General features: G+C 42.6%; 1 protein-coding gene across 4 annotated transcripts in view; it reads left to right on the plus strand.

Moving 5' to 3' along the window:
• Positions 1-15,754, plus strand: part of FRAS1 (Fraser extracellular matrix complex subunit 1) — a 532,387-nt gene that overhangs the window by 464,608 nt on the left and 52,025 nt on the right. For all 4 annotated transcript variants that reach the window (XM_060187916.1, XM_060187915.1, XM_060187917.1 and 1 more), the window contains 6 exons: positions 1,861-2,107; positions 3,318-3,662; positions 5,517-5,677; positions 6,987-7,134; positions 10,879-11,084; positions 15,568-15,724. In XM_060187916.1, the coding sequence (XP_060043899.1) occupies positions 1,861-2,107; positions 3,318-3,662; positions 5,517-5,677; positions 6,987-7,134; positions 10,879-11,084; positions 15,568-15,724 (1,264 nt within the window). The remainder of the gene's footprint in view (positions 1-1,860; positions 2,108-3,317; positions 3,663-5,516; positions 5,678-6,986; positions 7,135-10,878; positions 11,085-15,567; positions 15,725-15,754) is intronic.

A 15,754-nucleotide genomic window follows, 5' to 3' on the forward strand; every position in this document is an offset into this window, starting at 1 on the left:
TCCACTCCCAGACCACATGTCTAATCCTCTTTAAAGTTTAACCACCAAAGCCTAACTTATTTAGTTCCTCATCATGTCCTTTGTTTTTTCTTCTAGAAGATTTATTTATTTATTTTTTACGAGAGAGAGAGAGAGTGAGAGAGAGAGAGAGAGAGAGAGAGAGAGGGAAAGAAAAGCACTGCTCCCGCATACACAGTGCTGAAATGGAGCCAAGGGCCTCACACATACAAATTGTGCACTCAAGCTGTTGAATCACTTGCCCTGCCAATGACTCCTTTATTCTTTCTATTTTGCTTCATCCACTCCCCCAATTATCTCTTGTATATCATGCTCTGCATTCAGCTTTTATTTTTTTTAATATTTTTATTTTATTTATTCCCTTTTGTTGCCCTTGTTTTTTTTTATTGTTGTAGTTAATATTGTTGTTGTTATTGATGTCGTCATTGTTGGATAGGACAGAGAGAAATGGAGAGAGGAGAGGAAAAGAGAGGGGGGAAGAGAAAGACACTTGCAGACCTGCTTCACCGCCTGTGAAGCGACCCCCCTGCAGGTGAGGAGCCGGGGGCTTGAACCGGGATCCTTACGCCGGTCCTTGCACTTTGTGCCACGTGCGCTTAACCCGCTGCGCTACTGCCCGACTCCCCATTCAGCTTTTATTATCCTAACTGTTCCTTCCCCCACCCCTTTGCTTTCTTTGCCCAAAGCGAGAGAAGAGAGTGTAGGGATAGATTGCATGAGAAATGATGGGGATTTAAGCTTCAGTTACAAAGCAGGGGTGGAGAGGTATAGATGGACTCAACAGATGAGTAAAAACTTCTAAGATTTCACAAGGGATTAGATAGTGTACAGAAGGGAGAAAGTTCCAGATGCAACCCATACCACCAAACCCAGAGCTGAGCAGTGTTCTGAAGATTATAACAACAACAAAGACAATAATAATATACCTAATGCTTCCGTTTTTTTTCCTATAGTCATTCCAATATGAAATATAATATATGAAGTAGGAGCATAGTTATTGTTATTTAGTTGATAAGTCTGATGTGTATGTGTGTGTGTGTGTGTGTGTGTGTGTGTGTGTGTGTGTAAAGTTTTCCTGAAAGTAACAGAACCAGAACTTGAAACTAGAACTTCATACTCCCAAGTTCAAAGATCTTTCCAGTTAAACCTGACACTGATAGAAAAGGAAGTGAGTTATCATGTAACACATATGTCTCAATTGAGTTAGTAAAACAGGGTATGGGTGGCTATCAACATGTTTTTTTAATGGTATTCAAAATATTAAGAATGTCCTCTGCCCTTCATGGGTTGTGTGTTTTGTCATCACCAGGGCTTCACTACTCCAGGCCAGGTTTTTCAGCAGCAGCCATGAGCCAGGTACTACAGCAGGAAGCTGGGACTAGAACTAGCTATTTCTTTTTCCATTTTATAACTTTATTATGTTTTTTTACTTTTCTTAATCTGTGTGTGGGGGGAGGGAGAGGGAGAGGCTAAAACACTGTTCAGCTCTGGCTTATGGTTGTACTGAGGATTGAACCTGGAATCTCAGATTGAGAGTCTTTTGCAGAACCACTGTGATGTCTCCCCAGCCTTACCTGTATAAATTTCATGAGAGAAATAGCATCTAAGAGAGGTTAGAGCACTGCTTAAGCATATCTGGTGCCAGGGATCAAGCCTGGGGATTAATATATGTAGGCCCTGAGCTCTCCCACGGAGCTGCCTCCCCAACACAAGAACCAACTACCTCACTCAGTGTTTTCCCCTGCCTACTCCCCAGGGTTCCTCCTGTCCCTGGTGCTCCAATGGAGAAGAGCAGGAAAAGCTGAGTCAAGATTCACCCCTTTGGTGTTTCTTCCATGACAGGTACAGTTTGACGAGCGAGAGGACACCAAGTCCTGCACCATTGTCATCAATGATGATGACGTGTTTGAGAACACAGAGACTTTCACTGTGGAACTCAGCATGCCAGCATATGCCCTCTTAGGGGAGATCACCCAAGCGAAGGTCATTATCAATGACACTGAGGATGAACCTACACTAGAGTTTGATAAGAAGACCTACCGGGTCAACGAGAGTGCTGGTTTTCTATTCGCACCTATTCAAAGAAAAGGTCTGTTGATGGCAAAGGTGATAAGAAACTGTAATGATAACTGATGTTTATTGATGCCCTTTTATGTGTCAAGTGCTTGTGACCCATGTTAACTTATGTATAGGTACTTTACAGTTTCTGACGCATTTAAATTCCCAGCTCCGTCTAAGAATGATCCTCTAGATAGTAAGTACTATCAGAAGGTCTTTTGATTGATGTTACTAGTGCTTCTATTTATTATTTGATGGAGAAAGAAGATGGGTGGGTATTAAGCTTTGCAAATTCATAAACTCAGGATTCTTAGTCATCCATTCCATAAAATATTTAGCTGCCTTCAAAGAGAAGTTATAGCTCGTTAGAGGTGGCTTCATTCCTAGAAGACAGAAAAATGTGTTTAGAGAGTCCCCTACATACATGGATGCCACATGGAGAGCACAGATGAGCAGCAAAGGGCAACTCTTCAGGAGTTGTAGATCAAAACAAAATTCGTGTGGATTTACATACAGTTGTGCAATGTAGACACTTGAAACACATGGAATTTAATTCCCCATTCAAAGCTGCAACAGGATGGTAAATGATGATGTGAGTCTTTTGACTGAATCTGCTGACAGGGTATTAATGTAACAGTGTGACTAGTGTGAACCTTTGGGGACACCACTTAGAAGGCCAGCAAACCCGATTGCCAGCTAGCTGGGCCCAGGGCATGCTGTCACCCAGCAAAGTAGCAGCACTAACCAGTTAAGCTGTTATCTATGGAGGCAAGTTTTGTTTTGTTTTGTCTTCTTCTTTTTTAAACAAGCTTATTTCTTTGTGGGCATTAAAGTGCAGAAGTTTATTCAGAAAGGCAGTCGAATATGTTCATAGCACTACCTCCAGGACACAATTACTTCGCTACTTCAAATACCAAGTATGTCTTATCTTCCTACCCACTGTGGTCTTAGATGGTGGGCAATGAGTCTTGTGAATTAACAGAGCACAAAATTCACAGACTAGGAAATCCATTTTAAGTTGTTTAGTAAGTATCTGGGGTGTATTAAATCCTCACGTGGCTCATATCATAGGTTTGGAAGAAACCAGAATGCAGAAGAGGGTACATGTGCAGAGTTTGGACAGAAATAGTGCCAGAATGTGTCAGAGGGGAAACTGAGTTTATCAGGTTTCCAGACATTTTTCAAGTGTGAGGAGCACTCACTCTATTGCTTCCCTCCCCCCCACCCCATTTACATTTCAGGGGATTCAAGCAGCATTGTATCTGCAATTTGCTACACGGTTCCTAAGTCCGCTATGGGAAGTAGCCTTTATGCTCTGGAATCAGGCTCTGATTTTAAATCTAGAGGAATGTCTGCAGAGAGCCGAGTGATCTTTGGCCCTGGGGTCACCATGTCTACCTGTGATGTCATGCTCATCGATGACAGTGAATATGAAGAGGAAGAAGAGTTTGAGATTGTCCTGGCGGATGCTTCAGACAATGCTCACATCGGGAGGGTGGCATCCGCCAAGGTGCTCATCAGTGGTCCCAATGATGCCTCCACTGTATCCCTGGGCAGCACGGCCTTCACTGTCAGCGAGGATGCAGGTAATGAGAGCATCTCTGGGGTGCCAGTACCCACCTCCTCTTTTCTTAGGTTTGAGAATGTCCTGAAGCACTGAGAGCGCCATTCCTTGTGATCCCATTGTTGGTCTCAAGCAGCATAGAATGCCTTGTCCCAAGACCAAGGATAGAAGGGGGTGATGAACAGGCATCTCCACTCACTTTCCTTTCTATGGTCACTGATGGCAGAGAGAGATCAACTCAGGGCCTCATTGGCTGACATCTGTGGTCCTTACAGGGGCACGGTGCCAAGTATGTTGGCTTGTGAGGGCTGGGAATATGATCTGTACACTTTTACTTGCAAGGTCATGTGTCTCAATTTTCAGTATTCCACATATATATGAAATGACCCAGCAGTTGCCTTTATCTTCTCACTTACTTCACTAAGGGTAATCACCTCCAGTTTTATCCATTTTGTCTCGATGCACACAATACCACTTTTTTTTTGTTGCAGGGTAGTACTGTTCCATTGGGTATATGCCCCATACTTCTTTGTGCAGTTATCTGTTGACAGGCATTTAGGCTGCTTCCATTCTTTGATTAGTGAATAGTGCAACTATGAACAACTATGAGCATGACTTTTGTGAATAGTGCAACTATGAAATATGAACAGTTTAAGCTGTTTCCACTCCTTGGGAAATATGATCTGTTGGAGACAGAGGTACAGTATTCAGTGTACTGTTATCAACAAACAAATCTCCAGCTTCTAGTGTCTTAACAAGCAGAGCTTTTTTATTCACCTACCAGCCTAACTAAGTCAGTGGGTAGATTTTTTCCACCCAGGTTCTAGTTTCACAAGGTTCTGGAAGCTGTGTGCATATTGCTGGCAGATTCACAGCCAGAGAGGCAGCACCTGTGTTGAGTGTACACTGTCCTGAGCTACTTGATCAGTGCTTTCTGCCTCTTTCAAGGTGACATTCTGAGGGACAGAGGGGACTAAATTTCCAAGCACTTTCTACATACCGGGCACCAAGCCACATGCATTCCAGGCATTCTTGTTCAATCTCTTTCAGAAGAGATAACAAAAGTAAATGGAGGCCCAGGGAGACTAAGTGCAGCATCCACGGTCAAGCAGTGAGTGTGGCTGAGCTGGTTTTGCATACAGACTTCTGTATGATAAGTGTTTCTTTTTCCTCACACCAAATGACCAGTCATGATTGCATGCCATCTCGGGTTATTGGCCAGAAAAATGTGACTGTTGGTTTTTTTTTTTTTTTCTTTCCACATTTCTTTTCTCTGGCCTTGATTGTGAAAACAGGTAAAAATCTATATGTGTTTTGTTTGGTCCTTCTGAATATCATGTCACAGAAGGCCAGAAATTGAGTTTCATTCCTGAGATAATCAATAAGCACATGTGGTTTAAGTAATGATGTTTGTACTGTGCGGCTGAGGTAGGGAAATCAACCCAGCTAGGAACATTTAATTAGGAACATTCAGCCCCTAGCTGGCTCTTCTTTAACTGACTATTTTCTAGCTCTTCCCTAAAGTCCTAGGCTCTGTGTTTCTTCTATCACAGGAGGCTTGAGGTGTTTCTCTCTTGTCCCTTAGCACTTGTCTCTTCCTAACAACAGTCGCACTCGTGGAGCTACAGGCCACGTTTCCCTCACACTGTTCCTCCAGCATCACTACCACGGGCCCCTCCTCCAGGTCAGTGGACACAGGGGAGTGACACCTCTCAGCCTTCCTCAGAGGAGATCACAGGTGCATTTGAACTTGGAGCAACCACAAAAGCAGGAGAAACAGCAGCTATTGCAGCCCAGAGGGAGAAGATATTCTGGAAATCTCACTTACTTTCTGGCTCCAGACTAACCACTGAAATCTCTATGCCTCTCACGCCAGGCACCGTGAAGATTCCCATCATCCGCCAGGGTACTGACCTTTCTACCTTCACGTCCGTCTGGTGTGCCACTAGACCCTCAGACCCAGCCTCAGCCACACCAGGAGTTGACTATGTCCCCAGCTCTAGGAAGGTGGAGTTTGGGCCAGGTGTCACTGAGCAGGTGAGCAAACAGCAGTCACAGTCAAAGACTAGCTGTGTCTCCAGTCTGTTGTCTCCACTCTGGAGGACTATAAGCCCTCCACGAAGTATTTCAGGCTTCCTTTAAAAAAAAAAAAAAAAGCCAAGCAGACTTACAGGAGAACCTACTTAAGGGGGGACCTTTTCTAAAGCCTTCAAGTACATTGTTTATATATCCAGTGTTAGCAGTTTCAAAAAGAACTCACACTTGTTTGACGTAAACACCTAGAAACAGACCACCTAAGAGTGAGTGCTCAATAGAGCGAGGATTACTGTATGGACTAAAAGAAATGTACTTTTTGGGTGAGGTAGTGGTGGACCTGCTTGAGCATGCGCACTGCTGTACACAAGGACCTGGGTTCAGACCCTTGGTCTCCACCTGCAGGGTGAATGTTGGAAGCTTTACAAGTAATAGAGCAGGATGCAGGTCATTCTCTCCCTCTCTTCCTTTCTCTTCCTCTCTAGCTCCCCTCCATTTTTAATTCCCCTCTGTCCTAGTAAATAAAAAGAAAAGGGGGAGGGAGGAAAAAGTGACCACTGGGAGCTATAGATCTGTTATGCAGGCACCAAGACCTAGTCTGAGTCCCAGCAATAACTAGTAGCCATTTAAAATAAAAATGACCTTTTTTTGTCATCACCAAGGATTCTCCACACTGAGCCACTTCTTTTAAAGTTGAAAAGAGAGAAAGAGGAAAAGACGGTATAGCACTGTAGCTTTCTCCAGTGTTGTGAGAACCAGCCTCAAACCTGGGTCATGTATATGGGTCATGAACTATCTTGCAGGCACAAAAAATGCACTTTAAAATCACATACGCTCACACACACATACACAAAATGGCCTGGAAGGTGCACAGTGCATAAAATGTCAAACCCTCAAGCATTCTGTCCTCAGTTTGATCCCTGAGTGGTGCCCTGGTTCCCTCTCTCTCTCTCTTCTTTACCAATTAATCAATTAATTGATCTTTTTAAAAAGACTACCCAAAAAGTCAAGTTGTCGCCTGCAACCTAATTTCCCAAAGGCAAATGTTGTTGAGTGTTAGGTGTTCTATCAGTTTGTTCTGAGTTTTCTTAAAGAAGGAAGGAAGGAAGGGAAGAAGAAAGGAAGGAAGGGAAGAAGGAAGGAAGGGAGGGAGGAAGGAAGGAAGGAAGGAAGGAAGGAAGGAAGGAAGGAAGGAAGGAAGGAAGGAAGGAAGGACTGGCAGATTACATTATGTTAGTGTCAGGTGTTCAACATGAATCTAGTCATTTATATTGGGGAGTGATCCCTGCAATAATTCCACTTTTCCTTCCAGTACTGCACCTTGACGATCCTGGATGACACTCAGTATCCAGTAATTGAAGGACTGGAGACATTTGTGGTTTTCCTTAGCTCATCACAAGGAGCCGAACTGACCAAACCCTTCCAGGCTGTCATTGCAATTAATGACACATTTCAAGATGGTAAGAGATTGGAGATGACAGCTGATGACTCAAAATATGATGTCTCTTTTTCCTTCCTTTCTTTTTTGCCTCCAGGGTTATTTGCTGGCCTGCACTATAAATCCACTGATCCTGGAGGCCATTTTTTTTCATTTTGTTGTCCTTGTTGTTGCCACTGCTGTTGTTGTTGGATAGGACTGACAGAAACGGAGAGAGGAGGGGGAGTGAAAGACACCTGCAGACCTGCTTCACTGCCCGTGAATCGACCCCTCCTCTGCAAGTGGGGACTCAAACCGGGATCCTTACCCTGGTCCTTGCGCTTTGCACCATGTTCACTTAACCCGCTACACTACCACCCAGCCCCCTTTCTTTACTTTCTTTTCTTTTCTTTTTCTTTTTTTTTTTTAACCAGAGCACTACTCAGCTCTGGCTTATGGCAGTGTGGGGGATTAAACCTGGGACTTAAGAGCCTCAGGCATGAAAGTCTCTTTGCATAAACATTATGCTATACCCCCACCCCTTTCCTTACTTTCTGTGGAGACACCCCAAGTTACCTACATTTTCGTTCAAGAGATGAGTGTACTGTATGTGTACCTCCCCCTGCAGGCTTATATTTTAATATTGAAATAATCATTTGTGTTTATGGAACTCTACTATGAACTAAAAGAAACTTAAGTCCAAACCCATCCCTCAGGAATGGGTGTCTAGTGGGGGCATCAGAATCTTAAAATGGGAGTCGGGCGGTAGCGCAGTGGGTTAAGCGCACGTGGCACAAAGCACAATGACCAGTGTAAGGATCCCAGTTCAAGCCCCTAGCTCCCCACTTGCAGGGGAGTCACTTCACAGGTGGTAAAGCAAGTCTGCAGGTATCTTTCTCTCCCCCTCTGTCTTCCTTTCCTCTCTCCATTTTTTTCTGTCCTATCCAACAATGACAACATTAATAACTACAACAATAAAAACAAGGGCAACAAAAGGGAATAAATAAATAAATAAATATTTTTTAAAAAAATAATCTTAAAACAGAATATTTATATTATGATAGATGACCTTATGGTACTATAAATCTAGTCTAATGAGTATACAAGGGACATACCAGTGACTATGTGTGGAATAATCATAAAAGATTTCACAAGGGAGTCGGGTGGTGGCGCAGTGGGTTAAGCACACGTGGCGCAAAGCGCAGGGACCAGCGTAAGGATCCCAGTTCAAGCCCCCGGCTCCCCACCTGCAAGGGAGTCGCTTCACGGGCGGTGAAGCAGGTCTGCAGGTGTCTATCTTTCTCTCCCCTCTCTCTCTGTCTTCCCCTCCTCTCTCCATTTCTCTCTGTCCTATCCAACAACAAAGCAACGTCAACAATGGCAATAATAACCGCAACGAGGCTGCAACAACTAGGGCAACAAAAAGGGGGAAAAATGGCCTCCAGGAGCGGTGGGTTCATGGTGTAGGCACCGAGCCCAGCAATAACCCTGGAGGGAAAAAAAAAAAAAAAGATTTCACAAAGGAGGTGATATTGAAGCAAAGTCTCTAGGTTTGATAAATGTTTATTGAATGAATAATAAAATGAATCTTTGGCAATGAATTAATATAATATATTAATATATTACATAAAGTATATATCAATAATATAAATAAAATGAAGCTTTGTCAAATGGATATATGTAAATATATACATTAATAATATAATGTATATTATATTAATATCAATAAAATGAAGTTTTATTAAGTGGAGATATATATTTGAAGGAAGTATTTGGGAAGCAGTGAGATGCTCATTTTCGCTTTGAGCCCTACAGGAAGCAGAATGAGAGACTGGAGTTAAATTCTACAAGGTCTTGTGTTTCAGCCTATGGGATTTAATAGAATTTGTACACAGAGGGGAGCAAAAGATGTTTAGAAGCAGAGAAGTAGGGGAAATGGAAAGTAGAGAAGTGGTTTTTTGTGTGTGTGTATTTGTGTGCATGTGCGTGTGCATGTGCATGTGTGTTAGGAAATTAACACTGGCTTTCCTGTAGACAGTGTACAGGAGTGAATTCAGACACAGGCAGATGAGCAAAATAGGAATCACCATGAATGAGCTATTCTAAGCTAACATCAAGGTGAACTGCAAAGGACCATTGCTTCTCAGGAAGCATTGATGAGGCTTAAAATTATATTCTAGAGCTGGGTGGTGAATTGAGTCAGACCTTCCACCTAAAACTGGGGGAGCCTCATCCTTTTGGGGGGCCAAGGGAGATCACATTTAGCCCATGATGAAGCTCTTCCAATGACTGAAAAGTCACCAGAGAAGGAGCAGGCAACTCGGCAGGGTGGTCTTTGGTGATTTTATTCATTTTCAAATAATGTGAACATTTACATAATGAAAAGTCAAGTGCCAACAATAGGTATGCTGTGAGAATCAAGCCTCCTTCCCTTGTCTTTAGACCTTCCAGTCTCCTGTCTGGACAACCTACTTGTCAGCTATTTTGTAGTATCCTTCCAGAGAAAGAAGTGTGTGTACAGTGCCATGAGCTTTTGTAATGTCTACAGCAGTATGCCTGCCACCATAATCAAGATGCCGAACAGTTGCAGCACTATAAAACCCCCATGCTCCCTTGTAAACTACCTCTCTCGTATCCCAATCCCTGGCAACTATTGACCTGTATTCTGCCCCTAAACTTTTATCATTTCCTGAATGTCACATAAAAATAAAATCAAATGGGGGCCAGGCAGTAGTGCTCTGGCTTAAGTGCACATAGCATGAAGTGCAAGGACCAGAGCAAGGATCCGGGTTCAAGCCCCCAGCTCCCCATCTGCAGGGGGATCGCTTCACAAGCAGTGAAGCAGGTCTGCAGGTATCTTATCTTTCTCTCCCTTTCTCTGTCTTCCCCTTCTCTCTCAATTTCTCTCTGTCCTATCCAACAACAACAAAAATGGAAAAAATGGCTGCCAGGAGCAGTGGATTCGTAGTGCAGAGCCCCAGTGATAACCCTGGAGGGAATAAAAAAAAAAAAAGAATCAAATAGTAGCATCTTGAATGTAACTTCCTTCACTTAGGATAATATATCTGAGCTTTGGCCATGTTACCAATCTGAGCAATTCTTTCTTTTTCATTGCTGAGTACTTTCCAGTTATATGAGATAGAGAGGAAAGTGGGGAGGCATTGGGGTTCTTGGTGCATGATAGTGGAGGGAATTCAGTTGGAGATGAGAGTGTTTTGCAGACACCAGTCATGGTGAAATAAAAAATTATACCTGTATGTCAGCAACTGCGCTGTAAGTCATTAGCCACCCCCCACCAAATAAAAGAAAGAATAGGTTCTCTTCCCTTCAGAGGGTGTAAAAGGACTGGCGAGATACCTCACCTAGTAGAGAACTTGCTTTGCCATGGACACAACTCAGGAGGAACCTTCAGTGTCCTTCCTTCTCTTGTTCTGTATCTGCCTTTCTATCTGACCCATTTCTTTATATTTTCACTTTATTACATAGAGGGTGAATGGTTTACAGTGTAGTTGGTGGCACATGGGTATAATTTCTTATCTCCCATGTGCTTGCAAAGCACTCACCTCCGACTTAGGTCCTTTGTGTTTGAGATGGTGACCACAGCCTCAAGCTGAGCAGAAGCAGGCACAGCAGTTGCGATTCTGTTTCACTAGATAGGAGCAGTCCCTTTGTTCTAAGAGCAACAGACATGCCTCCAGTTCCTTCCCCACCTGTGACTTGTCCACCAATGGGGGCCATTTGTGGAGCTCCCTCTAACCATGCTCCCACTCTGCTTCTGCTCATGCAGTGCCCAGCATGCAGTTTGCCAAGGATCTGCTTCTGGTGACAGAGAAGGAGGGGGTCCTGCATGTGCCCGTGGTCCGGAGTGGAGACCTGAGCTACGAGTCATCAGTGCGGTGCTATACCCAGAGCCATTCGGCTCAGGTCATGCAGGACTTTGAGGAGCGAAGAAATACAGACTCTTCCCGGATTACGTTTCTGAAAGGGGAGAAGGTAAGTGGATTTGTGACAGCTGAGAAAAAGGGTTCTCTGCCTCTGTGGTGTTTTTATTTGCCCATAGTGGTGAAATCCAGACAATTTCTAAACATCCAAGACTAGTTGGTAATATTTTTGGAAAATGTGCTCTGTTCTCTTTCTCCCCCACTAATAACCAAACACATATCTTTGACTGAGCTGGGAAATTTAGATGATGTACAGTCCTTTTGGAATTCAGAATCAGGTGACTGAACTTTGAGTTTGAAAGTAAGTTAGTGATGGGGCTGGCAAAATAGTTCACTGGTTGGTATGCTACTTTGCCATGTGCATGACCCAACTTTGAGTGTGGCTCCTGACACGTTGAAGGAAGCTCTGGTTCTTTGGTCTCTTTGCCTACCTACTGACCTACCTATCTAAAAAAAGTAAGTTAGATAAAAACACTCCTAAAAGAAAGTTTCCTAAAAGGGGAAAAGACCACCCTGCTGGGTTGCCTGCTCCTTCTAATACCTGAGTACCTGTCCCAAAGCAACATATAGCCTAGAAAGACCAGTTCTGTAAGACCAAAGAAGCAGGCATTGTGCTGATTCAATTCCGGGAAGTATTCTCTTGGCAATTTACATGAAAACTGATGCATTTGGTTACATGAACTCACATCACTGAGTATGGCTGCATCAGCATCAAAACCAGAAACCTCAGTGTAGGTGAAGTGTGTACAAAGCATAAGGATAGTATTTCCCCATTTCAAATTACTGAGTCATTGTAGTCTACTTCAAGGCACACAGTTCCCACTTCAAGGTTCTTCTCTTGTTTTTTTTAATTATTATTATTATTTCTTTTATTCTATTCTCCAGACACAAACCCTTCTCTGCCTCAGAGCTCATCAATGGACCGTGTTTAGTGTACATTTATTATTTAGTATCTGTTCTTAAAAATGCCTGTTGTGGGTGATGGCCCACCTAGTTGAGAGCACTTGTTAGCTTATGCAAGGACCCAGGTTTGAGCCCCTGGTCCCCACTTGCAGGGAGAAGCTTCACAAGCGGTGAAGCAGGTTTACAAGTCATGTGCTTTCTCTTTTCCTACCTCCCCCTTACCTCTCTCTCTTTTTTTTTTTCTGTCCTATCTAATAAAAGAGAAATAAATAATTAAAGGAAGGGGGAGGGAAAAACTGACCGATTAGAGTGATGGATTCAAAGCACAGGCACCGAGCACCAGCAGTAACCTTGCTGGCTATAAAAAAAAAAAATTTTTAATGGGGGTCAGGCAGTGGTGCTCACAATTGAGCACACTTATTACCATGTATAAAACCCAGTTTGAGGCCCCACACCCCACCTGCAGAAGTGAAGCTTCAGAAGCTGTGAAGCAGGTCTGCAGGAGTCTTTCTCCCTCACTATCTCCCACTCTTATCTCAATTTCTCTTTATCCTATCAAAACAGAAAAAAAAAAGGCCACTGGGAGTGGTGGACTGTAGTGCTAGCACTGAGCCCTGTCAATAATTCTGGCAGCAATAAAATGATGATGACATAAAAATAAAATGCTTGTTTTGTGGGCATGATTCTGAAATTATAATAGCGCTCCTGTTACATTTTCTCTGATCGTTACTGTTTATTCAGCAATGTTTTAAAAATCTGCTGATGTCTTCTTTGTGTGCATCTCATATATTGTTTTGAACTTCATGATGTATACTGACCGCCTTATCCCATTCCTCTCAGCAGTGGCGGTGGAGACCCTCAATAGTAGCTTCCAGGAGCTGGCTAGTGCTGTAGTGCTTAGAGTCCACTTACCTGTCCACTTACAGGCATGAGTGGGCATTTCTTGAGATTCACTCAGCAGCAAAATTTCTGGGCCATAGTCTGTGTATATCCCTCTCGTGTGTGTGTGTGTGTGTGTGTGTGTGTGTGTGTGTGTGTGTGTGTGTGTGTGTGTGTGTGGTGAGGGGGGAGGTAGTGTCAGAATACTTTGAAGCATGACATTAGTGATTCCTGAGGGTGGTAATATGGTAATAGCTCTGCTGCTTCTCCAGCACAACATAATTCATATCTGAACCTTTGCTAATCTGTTATATACAGTTCTACCTGGTTTTAACTCACAGATCTGTAATTGCTGCTTTCTTATATGCTTGTTAGTTTATTGGGTTTATATAGATTTATTACCTCTTATTCTGTCCTTTTATTATATTGCTGCTTTACTAATTTGCAGTCCTTATATATTCTAAATATGAATTACTTGCTAGTTTTAGACATTTTTAATATCATAAACAATTTTCCTCTGCCACTTAACTGCTACCTTAGAACATGATACTCTTAACTGAACCAAAGACTTCAGTAATTATAAAATCAGACATTTCCAATTTTTGCCTTATGGTTGGTCCTTTTGAAGTTGAGCATAAAAAGACCCTGTCTGTTCCAAACCACCCAGATTCTTTCTCTGTTCATCTTTTCTACCAAGTAAAAGAAAAAAAAGCAATTACTTTCATCTTTGGAACTCTCAGTCTCTTACATGTCTGTGACTCATAAAAGTCCTGTCTCAGTTTTATGTTTTATGGGAATTTTACTGGTAGCAGGTTGAAATGCATGTTTAAACACACACTCAAATATTACAGATACAATCTTCAACTTCGAGTCCACATGTCTGTATTTGTTTTAAGTTCAAAAGATGACTCTCTGTTTATCTAAGAGGCTGTTCATGATGTATTACAATTATAAAGAGAATATAACCTAACAGTCTATCTATTACCCACACCACCAGCTGTCATTATTCACAAGCACACTTTGGAATCGTCATCTTCTTTGCTTGCTAAGCAATGCATCTTTGGAACTTATCATTCACTAGAATGTCTTTTTGAAAAGAGGACTCACTTCTGAATTTATACTTTCTATAAAAATATTCTTATTTTAAGAAATCTATGTTAGCAAAAAAAACAACATGTTTTGCCAACTTAAAAAAAACAGGTTGGCAAGTTACATACAAATGTTTACATGGCTACTTTCCTACCATTTATACCACTTGTGACTTGGGAAGTATGAGGATGTACTCCCAAATATCAGAGTACAGTGGATTTTCCATGGCCCCCTAAAAAGAATTCCACTTCATGTCACATGACTCTTTTCTAAAATGTCGTGACCTAATTTTACATTTTCTCAAGACAACAACCCTCCTTAGAAGATATTCCCTTGGGAAACACTTGATTTCTTTCCATCAAACAGGCATTTGATTGTGTTCTCAGACACTCAGTTGTCAGCAATTTTCAGATGAGACATCATTTGGCAGCAGATTTGAGAATTCTGCAGCATTAAAAAGGTGTCTTTAAGAGGAAGCCTTTCTGGTTTCCTTGTAAGACCACTCTGTCTTTACAGAGAAAAGAAATGCTATTCGATTCTCCAGGAAGTGTAATCATTATGCTAAACCCCTACCATCAGAAACCTTCCTACCATAATGTGTGTGCATGTGTCGGTTAGCCCCAACAAAATGGGGGGAAGTGTGTAGTTGTTCTATAGGTGCTCCCACTATGTGGGTCTATTGCTCTTGTTTTTTTACAACTCATGAGCAATGATTCAAAATGGAAGTTCAAATATAAAACTCCTCATAGAAGTAGATTCTACTCACTCAGGCATAAGTTGTTGGATTTATGCATTCATTTTTTAAAAGATTTTATTTATTTATGAGAAAGCTAGTAGGAGAGAGAGAGAACCAGACATCACTCTAATACATGTGCTTCCGGGCATTGAACTCGGGACCTCATGGTTAAGAGTCCAAAGCCCTATCCACTGTGCCACCTCCCGGACCACTCAGCATTCTACTTTATAGTTGTTGGTTTAATGAGATGCTGGGCGTTCAATCCTGGGTCTCTTGCATGCACTCAACAACTGAGCTACCTGCCCCATGCAATTCTTCAAATTATTTTAGGAGCTATTGAGAGAGGTAAGAGATGGCAGTGGGGGTGAGGGGAAGAACATGTACACAAAGCACTGCCCCACTGCCCATGGGTTTTCTTTGTTGCTCTCATGTGGTGTGGGGATCAAATGCAGGGCCTCATGCATTCAAGGCAGAGGACCCACTCCTAAGCCACCTTCCCAGGCGCTAAAGATGTTTTTTCTTTAGTACTATTATTTTATTTTCCCTTTTGTTGCCCTTGTTTTTTGTTGTTGTAGTAGTTATTATTGTTGTAGTTATTGATGTCATCGTTGTTAGATAGGACAGAGAGAAATGGAGAGAGGAGGGGAAGACAGAGACGGGGAGAGAAAGACACTTGCCGACCTGCTTCACTGCCTGTGTAGCAACTCCCCTGCAGGTGGGGAGCTGGGGAATCGAACCAGTATCCTTACACTGGTCCTTGCACTTTGTGCTACCTGCACTTAACCCGCTGTGCTACCGCCCAACTCCCTGGTTCCTTCTTAATTAAGTTTATACTTGGGTTTTGCAAAGAAGAGAAGCAGTTTTCTAGAAAAACAGTTTATTGCAACCTCACTGCAAATTGTCATCTCTCTTACGCCTTCGCCTCTAGATAAAGAACTGTACTGTCTCTATCCATGATGACTCCATCTTTGAGCCTGAGGAACAATTCAAGCTCTACCTCGGCCATCCTCTTGGAAACCACTGGAGTGGAGCTAGAGTTGGGAAGAATAATATGGCCACCATCACCATATCCAATGATGAGGATGGTAACAGAAGAGACTGTCTTTAATTACTCT

The sequence above is a fragment of the Erinaceus europaeus genome, chromosome 3 (genome assembly GCF_950295315.1).
Source record: "Erinaceus europaeus chromosome 3, mEriEur2.1, whole genome shotgun sequence".
NCBI classification, from domain to species: Eukaryota; Metazoa; Chordata; class Mammalia; order Eulipotyphla; family Erinaceidae; genus Erinaceus; species Erinaceus europaeus.